The sequence below is a fragment of the Poromitra crassiceps genome (assembly GCF_964638095.1).
Source record: "Poromitra crassiceps genome assembly, chromosome: 13".
In the NCBI taxonomy this organism is placed as follows: domain Eukaryota; kingdom Metazoa; phylum Chordata; class Actinopteri; order Beryciformes; family Melamphaidae; genus Poromitra; species Poromitra crassiceps.
In genome coordinates, this window is record NC_139644.1 from 45,266,354 (window position 1) to 45,278,667 (window position 12,314).

Genomic DNA, 12,314 nt, shown 5'->3' on the forward strand with positions numbered 1-12,314 from the left:
ATCTACTCACAAGATCATAATAAGCTGTCAATTTCCGGGTTTCAATGAACAATCAGCTGGTTGCCGCCCAGTCTCTGTTAACCAATAGCATAGTGTCACATCACTGCTCTCATCACCTCTCACCCCACACACCTCCAGTGTAAGCCTATCACATTGCTTCTCAACCCTGTCGTAAGCCAATTGCTTGGAGGCGGGTTCCTTAAATATGCTTGTTTCTGTCTCATTCAGCCTCTCAAACACCGCTGCTGTCAGGCTCGCACCCTCCTCCTCCCCTTCTCCTCCCGGGCATCGCAGACCTATCCGACTCTTCAGTCGGAAGAGTCATCATGATGAGTCTCAGAAGGAGATCACCAGCACCACCAGTATCTAGACACTGCAGGGGGATATATCTGGATGCTGATCTGGGCTGGTGCAGCTCTCTCAAGATCTCCCTGCGGTGTCTAACCGCCAAAGACTAATAACAATACTTTATTCTCATCATTCTTTCTGTAATGCATCATTCACTTTATTGTAATAAATATCACTTTATTCATTCTTTGGTCTCTAGTCTCTCCTGATTGAAATGCAGCTGGCCTATTGCGCAGACATCAACTGATCTAAAAAGACACTGTACTAATCAAAACATAAAATTCAAAGTTGTGTCAAAGTGTAATCCCGAGCATCAATGTGTGTTTGCTTATTTCCAACATGGTCCCTGGTCTTATAAAAACAGGACAAACAATAACATATAACATAAACAAAACAGAAGTCAAAAATAAAAAGAACAGGAGATATGATTGAACCAACATAAGTTCGAAAATCATTTCAGCATATTCCTCTAGCTTACTCAACAAGATTTTTTTTTAAAGGTTTTTGAAACCATTCAGAGAGTCCCCCCTCTTCCCCCGTCTACAGGAATGTACTTCCCCAACTTTGCTTTTCAGGTTGGGTAGCCTCAAACCCGCAAACTGCTCAGTCTTGTCACAATCATCGACCTATATAAAGATGGACGCCATTTCAGCTCCCGTTTAGTGAATGTACATGTTAGATCGCCGCCCTGACGGCTGAATCCAGTATTAGGTCACAAGGCCTGCCTCCCCATGTTAGTGGATGGGAAAATCTAAACCGAAATAGATCATTTTTTTCCAAAGGTGGTTTGTATCATTTTAGATGATATCATTTTAGATCATGCTAATGCCTGTGCAAGTGGTCATTTTTCTGATCAGTTTGTTTTTAAGTAGTTATTTGACATATAAAAAGGGATAAAAATGGATGATTGACAGCTGTGGCAGCCAGTCTCAAGCCGTCATTGGCTGGACAGGCTCTGCACATTATAGATCTATCGTCATAGACAACCAGTGTTGGGCGTTATTAAGTAACGCGTTACAGTAACTAAGTTACTTTTTGCGGTAACGAGTACTGTAACGAATTACTTCATCAGTAACGTAACGTACTTACAATTATTGCGGTTTAAACAGGCTCGTTACTCGTTACTCCACGATTCTGTGCGGGACCTACAGCAGCGAGGGTAGAGAGGAAAATGCGAGTCTGACGGCGGTCTGATGAGGAAGTAGGCTAATCGTGCGGCACTTCTATACTTTCTAATGTTACTGGACCAAATTCTGATAGTGAAACGGGTCATTTTGCGCGAGCTGTGTTGTGTACGGTAGCGGTGTTCACTTCACACCGCTCGGCGAGTCAGCAGCATGGAGCCCTCTCCTCCTCGCTTCTCTCAGGCTGTCTGTCACCAGTGCCCTGCTGCACCCAGGCAAGCACAGCACTCGTCTCTCACTCACAGATTCCCCTCGCGTTGGAGGGTGTTCACGGTGTGTTTCACGTTGTTTGGTCATGAAATGGGGAAAAAATGCCTGCAAGTCTGCTGCCTTTTGGAGATGAACTGCTATTAAAGGCAGCCGCGACGAGCGGCTGCTTTGAGGCTCTGCTCTCTCCCTATCTGCAGGCAGCGCTGGGCTCTGCTGCTCACTGTCACTCCGCTTTTACAAACGGTAACCACACTGTTTATGTTGTTCAGCCAGGATATTATAGACTACTGATACAGTTGTTAATTATACAGTGCCAAAAGTGTACTGGCTACTTTTTGAAGGCAATAATAAATATGCCTCAATGTTGTCTTGTCCCACACTGTGCTACAGCAACCCCAAAATAATGTGTGTGCATTAATAAGAGAATTGAGAGTTAAAAAAAAAAGTAACTCAAAAGTTACTTTTCATAGTAACTAAGTTACCTGGAAAGTAACGAGTAACTTAAAGTAACTGAGTTACTTTTCAGAGCAGTAACTAGTAACTGTAACTAAGTTACTAATTAAAAGTAACTTGCCCAACACTGTAGACAACACACACGGCTTCATGTTATCTAACGCTCCCTGGAAGTCGGGTGGCTCATGGTTGGCTGTGCTGGCTACCAGACATCAATGGACCCCAATAAAAAGAACATTGTTTTGAGGAATGAAAACAAATGTTTTGTGCGCGAGGAATTAACGTTGGTTGGGGACTGAAGTAAGTTCAGAAAATATGTGTTTTATGAGTTACTCCAGCTACTTTATAGGTAGGCTACACAATGGTTTTAACATGCAGGCTAGCATTGCTTGCGCTAGTCAGCTGTTTTTCATATTACTATAACTTAACAACCGATAACGATAGCTGGAATAACACAATAATAGACACATGTTTTCAGAACTGACCAGGTTGTCCAACTGACAGGAAATGTGTTTCATAACGTTGACTCCCGTCCCGGGCAGGGCCGTGCAGAGAACATTAGAGGGGCAGGGGCGCAAATTCATAAAAGGGCACTACAGGGAAATTTGAGGCAATTTGAAGGCCAATTTAGGGGTATAACTCATTTTAAATATTCCGATTTTAACCAGATTTAGAGGAATATCTCATTTTAAGATGAGACTTTGACAAACATACATACCTGATTCACGTTGACTGACTGATATATCTGTCAGACTGTGTGCGCCTGTGCTGCTGCTGTCCGTCTGCATGGTTGCTCTGGCTGAGTGGAGTGCTCACTGCTGGAGTGGGTGGGGATGGGCCACGTGCGTTTTTGGGTTGGTGCCTTCAGGGGCGGTTTAGAAAAACACTGCTCCATGCAGAGGCCTATTACAAATGGTGCATTCAAGGCCAAGAGAGCTCGGAAAAGGCATTTCTCTTTGAATGCTGCCTTCAGTGATGGCATGGAAAGGGCAATTTCCATACAAAGCATCATTAGAAATGCATTCATGGTCAGGAAAGGCCACTTTTTATTTTATTTTTTCATGTGTCTGAGCTGTTTGTTTTGTTCATGTGTTGTTGGAATGAAAATGAAAAATGTATTATAATAATAAAAAAAAAAAAAAAAAAAAAAAAAGGGCACTTTTTACAGACTGGAAAAAAAGGCAGGGGCTCAAGCCCCCTTTCATGTCTATGTGTGCACGTGCCTGGTCCCGGGTATAAGATGGGACGAGGCCTAGTAGTACACAAGCACCATTAGCTCATCGCTAACGGGTTAGCATGACATACAAACAGACGTTTTATTTTTTGTAGGCTATTAAAGCAACAAACGTTTTTATATGCATATCTGGGGGAAATGCTTTGACTGTGGGGATGTTCGTTCTTCACAAGCTCCTCTCTTAGTAACGATATACCAGGCAATAGACCAGGCAGCCTGGCTCACGCACTCACTGGGCTAACGTTAGGTTGGGCTGCCCACACTGTACCGGGGGGGTACAACAACGTAGCCTCATGGTTAAATTTGTTAAACCAACATTTGCGCCAAAAGAAATGTAATCATAAAGTTAATCAAAATGCCACGGAAACATTAGGCTAATCAACACAGAGCTGTTCATCCGATAATTTCCCCCGGTGAGAGGCTGAGTGAGAGCCAAGCAGCCCTGGCTCCTCTTAGCTTAGTCAACACAGCAATCCCCCCAGCGGCCCGGGCTGAGAGCAGTCAGCAGCAGCCCGGAGGTCTGAAATCTCCGACAACCAAAATCAGATTTTCGTACAGGCGTCATTTTGATAAACTGATCTCATAGTGGGACTCTTCCTGGTTACTTTTGGCGAGACAAAAAATATTACTTAAAGTGTTATATTTACAGAGCTAGAATGTGTATAAATACACAACGCACTGTGCGCATTCTAGAAACAGCAGCTCTACATAAGAAAGTTCAGAGGGGCGTGGAGCTCTCACAGGTTCTCAATCAAGGGCGCTACTGCGCAGACTCTGGTTCAGTGATCTGACCGGATTTTGGCTTCAATAAAACATACAGGGAAGAGATAGGAACGCTCTCTCCATTCATATTATATCTCAATGGTCACAATGCCTCTTTGTGTGTGTGTGTGTGTGTGTGTGTGTGTGTGTGTGTGTGTGTGTGTGTGTGTGTGTGTGTGTGTGTGTGTGATTGACCATAGACCAATGAATCAACTGTCGAAATAAACGGCATAATTTATTTCAGTGCTAAACACCACTTCAACTCTGAGGCCTTCCTGGAGGGGCGGCACCTGATCACAAACGGTGTGGTCAGCATCAAGGCTAACGTTCGCAATGAGAACTTCCAGGCCGCTAGGGAAACACTGGGCAGAGTCCTGCATACCCTACAGGTGAGACGGGCAGATGTGGGTGAAGAAATAGAATAAGAAACAAAGATAAAAAAAATAATGGGGGGATTGGTTGTGACAGGGACGTGCCTGAGAGGAATGGGAAGGACAAGGCAGAAAATGTTCTAGATTCACTTTTCCGGGTGTATAAATTATAACCCGACACTGCCAAATGGGTTGTTTTCACAGAACTATCTGTGGACGCGCTCGGCAAACCTTTGAAAGGGGTAGGCACTTGTCAAAAAGCTACTTGGCAGGTGATTGGATGAGCCATCGGTCCATCTTGTCTATCATGGGCATTGGGCTCGCTTCTCACTGTCGTCACATCTAAACCCGCTGTAGCTGTCTCTGTTCGGATTCAAACGTCAAGTGTGGAAAGATGGATTTGTGATGTGATTGTGATCTCGCGCGAATCCAGCTGCCTTAAAGGTTACCAAGTGAGAAATGAAAAACTCTTTGTATGTGTGTGTATCAGGACTTCTACAGCCACAGTAACTGGGTGGAGCTGGGAAACACAGAGCCATACATCAACCTCATACGCCCAGACCTTCCTCTGGAAAACTTGGCAGGTGTGTGTGTGTGTGTGTGTGTGTGTGTGTGTGTGTGTGTGTGTGTGTGTGTATGTGTGTGTGTGTGTGTATGGGTGCGTGCATGTGTGTGTGAGTGAGTGAGTGAGAGAGAGAGTGGTCTATGTATCGGCTGTTTCTATCTCATGTTTGCCTTGTTGCCCTATTCACCTTATTCACCACGCCCACTTTTTCTCTCTTCCGCGTTCAAGGCAACGTATTTGTTCTTCCGGTTCAGCGCTAGTTGGCGGCCATTTTCAAAATAAAACGTCAGTATGAATGAAGTTTGGCAACATTCAGAATTAAGCTACACTGCGGCCAACTTCAGTTACATGTTCATAACGTTACTGCTGCGAGGAGCCGATGGCTGTACCCGGTCGGCATTTAACGTTAGTTACAAAAGAACGTCGACAGTGTTTTCTCACTGCCAGTAACAGTAGGGTTTGACAGATACTGTAGCTAGTCCGACCGGTGTCAGCACATCAGCGCTCCCGGTCCTCGCTGCTCGTTAAGGATTTCCAATAGGCGTTATTCTGATAAACTGGTCACATATATGTTACGTTCTCACCCGACAAATATTAAAACTTTAAAACAGTTTGGGGGTTTTTTTTAGCTTGAAAACAGCTTTTTGGCAAGTCTAAATGACTGCGGTAGGCGTACTCTACTTCCGTGTTTAAAACCGGAAAGACGATTACGAAATGACGTCATGCAGAAGCGTCCTTGTATGGGCAAAGAATAAGGTGAATAATATAAGAATAAGCTTGAAGAGAAGCTTTTACTTGGTGTTTGTTTGACAGGCTATCTAAAGAGCATATCAATGGGTGTGGGGGTTTGTGTCAAATTGTTGCAACAAAGTAGATAATTATTATGTACCCATTATTATGGGTGGGGTAAAACTCCACCTATGGAGCATATCTGAGGATCAAAGAGCAGAGTGTGTGCACATGTGTGTTTTTCTCTTTATAGGCATCTCGCGCACTACGCACACTAAATTCCTAGGCTCGCTGCGCGGCCTCGCCCGCCCTGCAGTTCGCCAAGCTGGCCCTGCAGCTTGCATACGCAGCTCGTCCGCGGCCTCGCCCACCCTGCAGCTCGACCGCTGTGCGGGCTCTCCTGCATCAATGATGATGTAACAACTTTGCATCACTGATGACATTATTGCTCTTATGACATCACTGATGATGTCACAATGCCTGACATAATCAGTGATGTCACAATGCACAATTGCTCAAGTGACTGATCACTTCCCATTGAGTGACATCACTTCCGGGACAAAAATCACAGAGCCCACTTGCTCCCTTTTAGTTATGATGATGATGATGATGATGATGATGATGATGATGATGATAGGAGACCTGTGTGGCTTTCTGAAGGCTATAAAATGGTTCTGCTGAACAGAAAACATGATGATCTGAAACTGGTTTGTCTCAGTATCAATATCTTTGTTGTAGATATTGATACTGCCACCTGCAGTGACTGTGCCAGTGGGACATGCCCCAACCCGATCCTTCCCAACATTCTGAGGGAGAAGAAACTCACTTCAGGCTACATGGGAATCTTCTCCAATGCCAAACCTAAAGGTATCAATACTGTACATAACAATATAAACTAATTTCAGGCTACAAGGGAAGCTTCTCCAATGCCAAACCTAAAGGTAGCAATACTGTACATAACACTATAGGATACGGAATTCTGAAAACACATTCCTCCACAATCACAATGAGCATGCATGGATTATCACACAAGGGGACCAAGGGACAAGCAGGTTTGTGGGCCGGTGGTGTGCCTTATGCCCTGGTGGTAATCCAGTTACACTGAACCATAAAATAAAACGGATCATATCACTCTCATCTGACATTCACAGAGGCCATTTACACCTGGCATTAACATGCGTTTTCTGCCATCAGATTGCAATCAGATTGTATTTTATCACTTCAGCCTGATTCCATTTACACCTGGCACTAACATGCGTTTTGGGTGAACAGATTGCAATCCGATTGCTCTCCAGCTCGAACGTCATCACGCGCGCGCTCCCTGAACGTGTGCATGCATGTTTGCATACATGCACAGGGAAATAGAGGTTATTGTTAAGCTCAAATGCACAGTGAATGTCCCCTTCACCTGGACAAAACGATGGCCGATCACGCAGCACTGCATCTATTTCTTTATAAAAAGGACACGTTGCTCTGCCCCTGCCACTTTTCTTGTTCTTGTCCTTGGCCTGTCTGTAAGCCGTGTTTCCATTACTAAATATCGCAATAAAAATCGGGTAATGCAAACACGTAAATTTCGAAAAACCTCCCAAATATTGCAAAAAGCTTTTGCGCTCTCATGAGGTAGTTTTTCAGACGTGTCGATATAGCAGTTTTCTCTGTAGGTTCTTCTCCCATGGAGCTGGGAGACACTGGGTCCGTGACACACACACATAGCCTACATACGTTTTCCGTGCATGTCATTGGCTGTAACCACCTGTGTTGCGTTCAGGTAACATCCTAAATTACAATGTTATACAATTGAGAGCATAATTTATATTTTATATGAAAGGAAAATGAGGGGGAAAGGGTTCGAACCCTTTCTCCCTCATTTTCCTTTCATTTTCCACTCCTTTTCCAAAGGAGAAGTGTTGATATAAAAGAGAAATTATGCTCTCAATTGTATAATAGTGTAATTTAGGATGTTACCTGAACGCAACACAGGTGGTTACAGCCGTGGCAAAACCTCCGAGATGAGGGCACACACCGGTGCGGTGCTGCCAGGGAATTGCGTTCAGGACAGGTGTGCGCGCCGTCACCGACTTCCGAAGATTATGTATTTCCGTATGTTGCTGAATGCGTTTTGAGAGGACGCATTGCATTTACACTTGTGTTAAATGTTGTCATAATGCGTCCCTGACCACCTCCGGAGGTGGTTTGGCCGATCAGATTGCAATCCTTCTTCAATGCGTTTTGGGGGTGTTTACACCTGTACTTTCAAGTGATAAAATACAATCGGATTGCAATCTGATGGCAGAAAACGCATGTTAATGCCAGGTGTAAATGGCCTCACAGTGACCCTCGGGTTGTGTAGCTTCCTGGCCATGGTAAATCCTGACAATTGTCCATTCTCTGTTATCTGTTGCTCCTGTAGAGACCATTGGAAAATTGTTTCATAGATACAGTCGGTCTGTGGGAATGCCCACAAAACTTTACTTCCGGTATCGTCGGGGCACCTGTTCAGAATAGTGTGATCCTCCCAGCCACTACGTCCTGCCAGTGAAACTCCCCGCTGTCAGGTGAAAAGAACCGGATGGCAACTGCACATGTATCAGAGGGCGCATGTGCTAATTTACAACTCTCCCCAGATCGGCAAAGGGGGTGGAGCAAAGGCCGGGACAGCAGGGGGATTGGCCAAATACAATTGGGGATAAAATGTGGTGGAATTAAGGGGAAAAAACGAATGTAAAAACGTGTTTTACTTTCCCTGGAGTACAAGACAAACACATGATATAATTGTGCCAAACAAATCAGTCTATCCCAGAAAAGTACATTGAGCCCTGTCTCTCTAACCTCCCTGCACTGTGCCAGGTAAATGTAGCCATGGAGGAGCATCTGACCTGACCAGCACGGTAGTCCCTCGCGGTGGCATCAACAAAGATAAGAGTCAACCAAACCAGGCCTTCCACATAGCTGCCATCAATGCAGCCACCACCGCCAGCCTGCATCTGCTGGAGGACATCCGGGGTGCCACCGGGGACAATGACTTCCTGAGGTACAATGTTCAGGCGCAAAAATATCCATTGTGTGTGTGTGTGTGTGTGTGTGTGTGCCAGAGAAGGTGATCTGAAATTACTATTATGATGAAACACAAATGACCTGATTGAAAAGGCACATTGTGCCCAACCAAAGACGATGGGATTGAAGCAAGACGGCCCAACTTCAACTCACTTCCTGTCATTTTGTCACGTGGGTTTTGCCCATGGTTTTCCACGGACACGCCCACTTAGGAGACTTTCGGCAGGTCTGAGTCAATGGTTCTTCTTCTTTCTTATTTCCGGCAGTGTAAACGCTACATGGCGTATTACTGCCCTCCTCAGGTTCTATACTTCAACTATGCCCACAATTGAGAAAAAATTAAATACGCATAAAAATAAAAATAAATAAACATTATATCCTCTGGTACAACTCTGATTCATGCAGAAATTTCAGCACTGCCTCTGTGATCAGCTGGTGGTTCTTATTCTTCAGGCCAAAGAAAGATTTTAGAGAGAAAGAAGAAACTCCTAATACTGTTAACCTCTTATAAAAGTTTTCCCTTTCTTTCCTATACCTTCTACATTCTAGGAAAACATGCTTCACAGTTTCAGGCTCTCCACACTCACACCGCCCATCTGGATGTTTTCCCACAATGATTAAGGTACTATTCAATCCACAATGGCCAAGCCTCAATCTACATATCTTGACCCTATCGCTCCTAGACCCATAGCCGGCCAAGTTGATTTTGACCTGAGGCTGCAGAGAAAAATAGTGCCTCCCCTTGGTCCCCATTTCCCACTCAGCCTGCCACTCATCTTCAACTCCTTTCTTGATCTTCTCTCTGAGCTCAACTCTTTAGTCCGGGAGCCGTGGGGTTGAACCTCGCTTCGTCGGATAAAGTTTTTTTCTCTGCTGATTCTTGTAGTTTGGGGGTATCTATTCAAAATACAGGAGGGTGCCCGGTGAGTACCCTTGAGCATTTTCAGATATTAACCCCTTAATTGCCAAAATTCCAGAAAATTAGGGATTTATGGGATTTCATGCAAAATACTCAAATCAAATGCATCCAATTTGTTTTCTCCAATGTCTATTCATAAAGGAGGTCATGTACAATGTATCTCATTCCACATTCAATAATATTAACCCTTTTAGGCTGTGCCAGCAAAACCAACTGTTTATGACTATAGGGGTTGTGCTGGATGAGAACATCCATTGAGCCTTTGCTCATTGGCATGTAGAGATTCAGAGTAGATGATACACATTGGGAGGTGTGAAGGGCACATTTTGCTGCTGATGGTAGTTAAGCCTATTTGGATCTTGAGCATCCTACTCTGAAACATGCACAGAACATTGTGCATGGCAAACCAGGCACTCCACAGTTGCACTTATTGGAGTTAAAATCATCTCCAAAATGTAGTCTGGGACAAGTTTGCAATCTTCCGGTAGAGTGGTTGGGCTCAGTGACCTGTTGCATGTGTCTTTTTTTCCATCAAAATTCCTGTGTTCAATGCTAGTGGCAGATTTACATTGATATTTCAATATTGCTTGAAAGTGGGCCCTCTTAACATTCTCAATGAATGCTTCATTCGCTGGCGGTAGAGAAGCTAAGTTTGGAGCAGACATGTGTCCTTTCCCTTTCTTTTCCTCCCAGACAAGTAGCCTTGTGTGTGACATGTCTGTGCTCTCATTTATACCAGAACAGGCTGAGATGAAGGCAGTGGCTTGGTCGGAGACCTGCTGGAACGGTGCACCCACATTGCTAATGGCAGATAGTTTGTACAGTTTTGAGGACTTTGATGCCAGAGCCTTTTCCCAACCCATAGTAAGACGCTACAGTGTCACATCCCAATATGGCATGGGCTGGTAAAAGGTTCTTCACAATTTGTGAATGCTTGGCCAGTGTTGACTTGATGTCCACTATTGCCCTTTCCTTGTGGGGCGATTCCATGATGTGTGGGACATCCAGTCCTTCCTGATGGTAATGGTGAAGGAGTAAGATGAACACATCTGTGTCATCAGAAACCACTGATATTTGATGGGCTTCTCCAGCACACCTCAGGGCCTTTTGGACAATGATGTGTCAGTTTCTTCCTGTTGATTTCCTAGATCATATTGGCTCCTTCTTTCTTCCAACCTGATCTCAATGGGGCATGGCTCCTCCCCTGTCACATGGCTCCTCCCCTGTCACCACCAACTGTGTTTGCTTGTCCTCTGTAGATGGAAAAGCTGATCCTTCCTGGGTCAGTTCCTCACATAAGAGCTAAGAGATGGGTGTTTCTAGCTGATCCCTGTCTCTGTGACATCTCGGGTGATGGACTTGATACAGTACTGTAATCAGAGTAGCTGCCGAAGATGAGGCACACATCACTGTCTGATAGGTATGAATTCAGCCGTGTCTTATCATTTTTGATGAAATCGGCTATGGTGCTATCAGCTAGCCAGTGGATGTCCAAAGAAGGGCTGATCCATCAATGACACTGGCATTCCTCCTGGAGATTTTGACTTGGAATGACTTCTTCAGTGTGGACTTGGATTTACAAATTTGCATTGCGTCCTCATCCTCCCTAGACAACAGTGTGATTACCCTTGAATCGATGGCATTTAGGTCATAAATTGTGGAGTTGTCAACTTGGATTGATTTGGTGTTGTCATTGTCTTTACTTTGTTTGAGATGGTGTTGTAAAATCCCTCTGGCCAGGTCTTCTCAAAATCTTCTAACATTGCCTCCCCAATCATTACGGCACTGTCACTGGTGTTGGTGATCTTGATGTTCACAACGCTTTCCCCTGGATGTTCGTTGGGATCCAATGGATGGAGGCAGGTTTCCAGTTTCTGACAAAGTCCAGCCCTGTCCTTGACTTTGGCAACTGCTTAACCCATGGCTTTAGCCTCCTCCTTGTGATAGAGATGAACCTTTGTAGTATCTGTCTCATCATCTTCCATCTCCTTCATGTCTGACTCAATCTTGCAGCATATGTGGTAGCTCAGAGCCCAGATCTTCAGTGCCTCTGGCTTCATGGTTATTCCAATGATCCCTCCATCACTGTGGCCGTACCTCATGAAAGTAGTTATGAACTGGTTGATCCACAGGCCATTCCATATTCCACTAATGTGTCACATCACATGCTGCCCCTGGAGAAAATTCCTTTGTGGAGGAAGCTTCTCCATGGAACGAAGATAGTAGAGGCCATACCAGACATGATTGACATGGCCAGCTGCAAAGTAGTAGGTTAGCATCTTCTGGAATGTGGTCAGATGGAGAAGCCAGTCACCCTCACGTTCAGCCCAGATGTATGACATCAGCATCAGCATCATTGGTTTCACCAAGACCTAAACCCAAAGTTTGGCTGTTCTGGTCTGACTCACAATCTGATCCATAAGGCTCTCATCAGGTCATCTGCTTTCTGGAAATTTCTTACCGGAACTCCAGAGAGCCAACT

At 44.7% G+C, this 12,314-nt stretch overlaps 1 protein-coding gene across 1 annotated transcript in view; it reads left to right on the top strand.

The window, feature by feature from the left end:
• Positions 1-12,314, top strand: part of LOC310788586 (uncharacterized protein) — a gene marked incomplete at both ends in the record, with an annotated part of 65,163 nt that overhangs the window by 7,578 nt on the left and 45,271 nt on the right. Inside the window, 4 exons of the mRNA XM_083650117.1 lie at positions 4,436-4,580; positions 5,053-5,146; positions 6,595-6,723; positions 8,707-8,890. Coding sequence (XP_083506243.1) covers positions 4,436-4,580; positions 5,053-5,146; positions 6,595-6,723; positions 8,707-8,890 — 552 coding nt within the window. The remainder of the gene's footprint in view (positions 1-4,435; positions 4,581-5,052; positions 5,147-6,594; positions 6,724-8,706; positions 8,891-12,314) is intronic.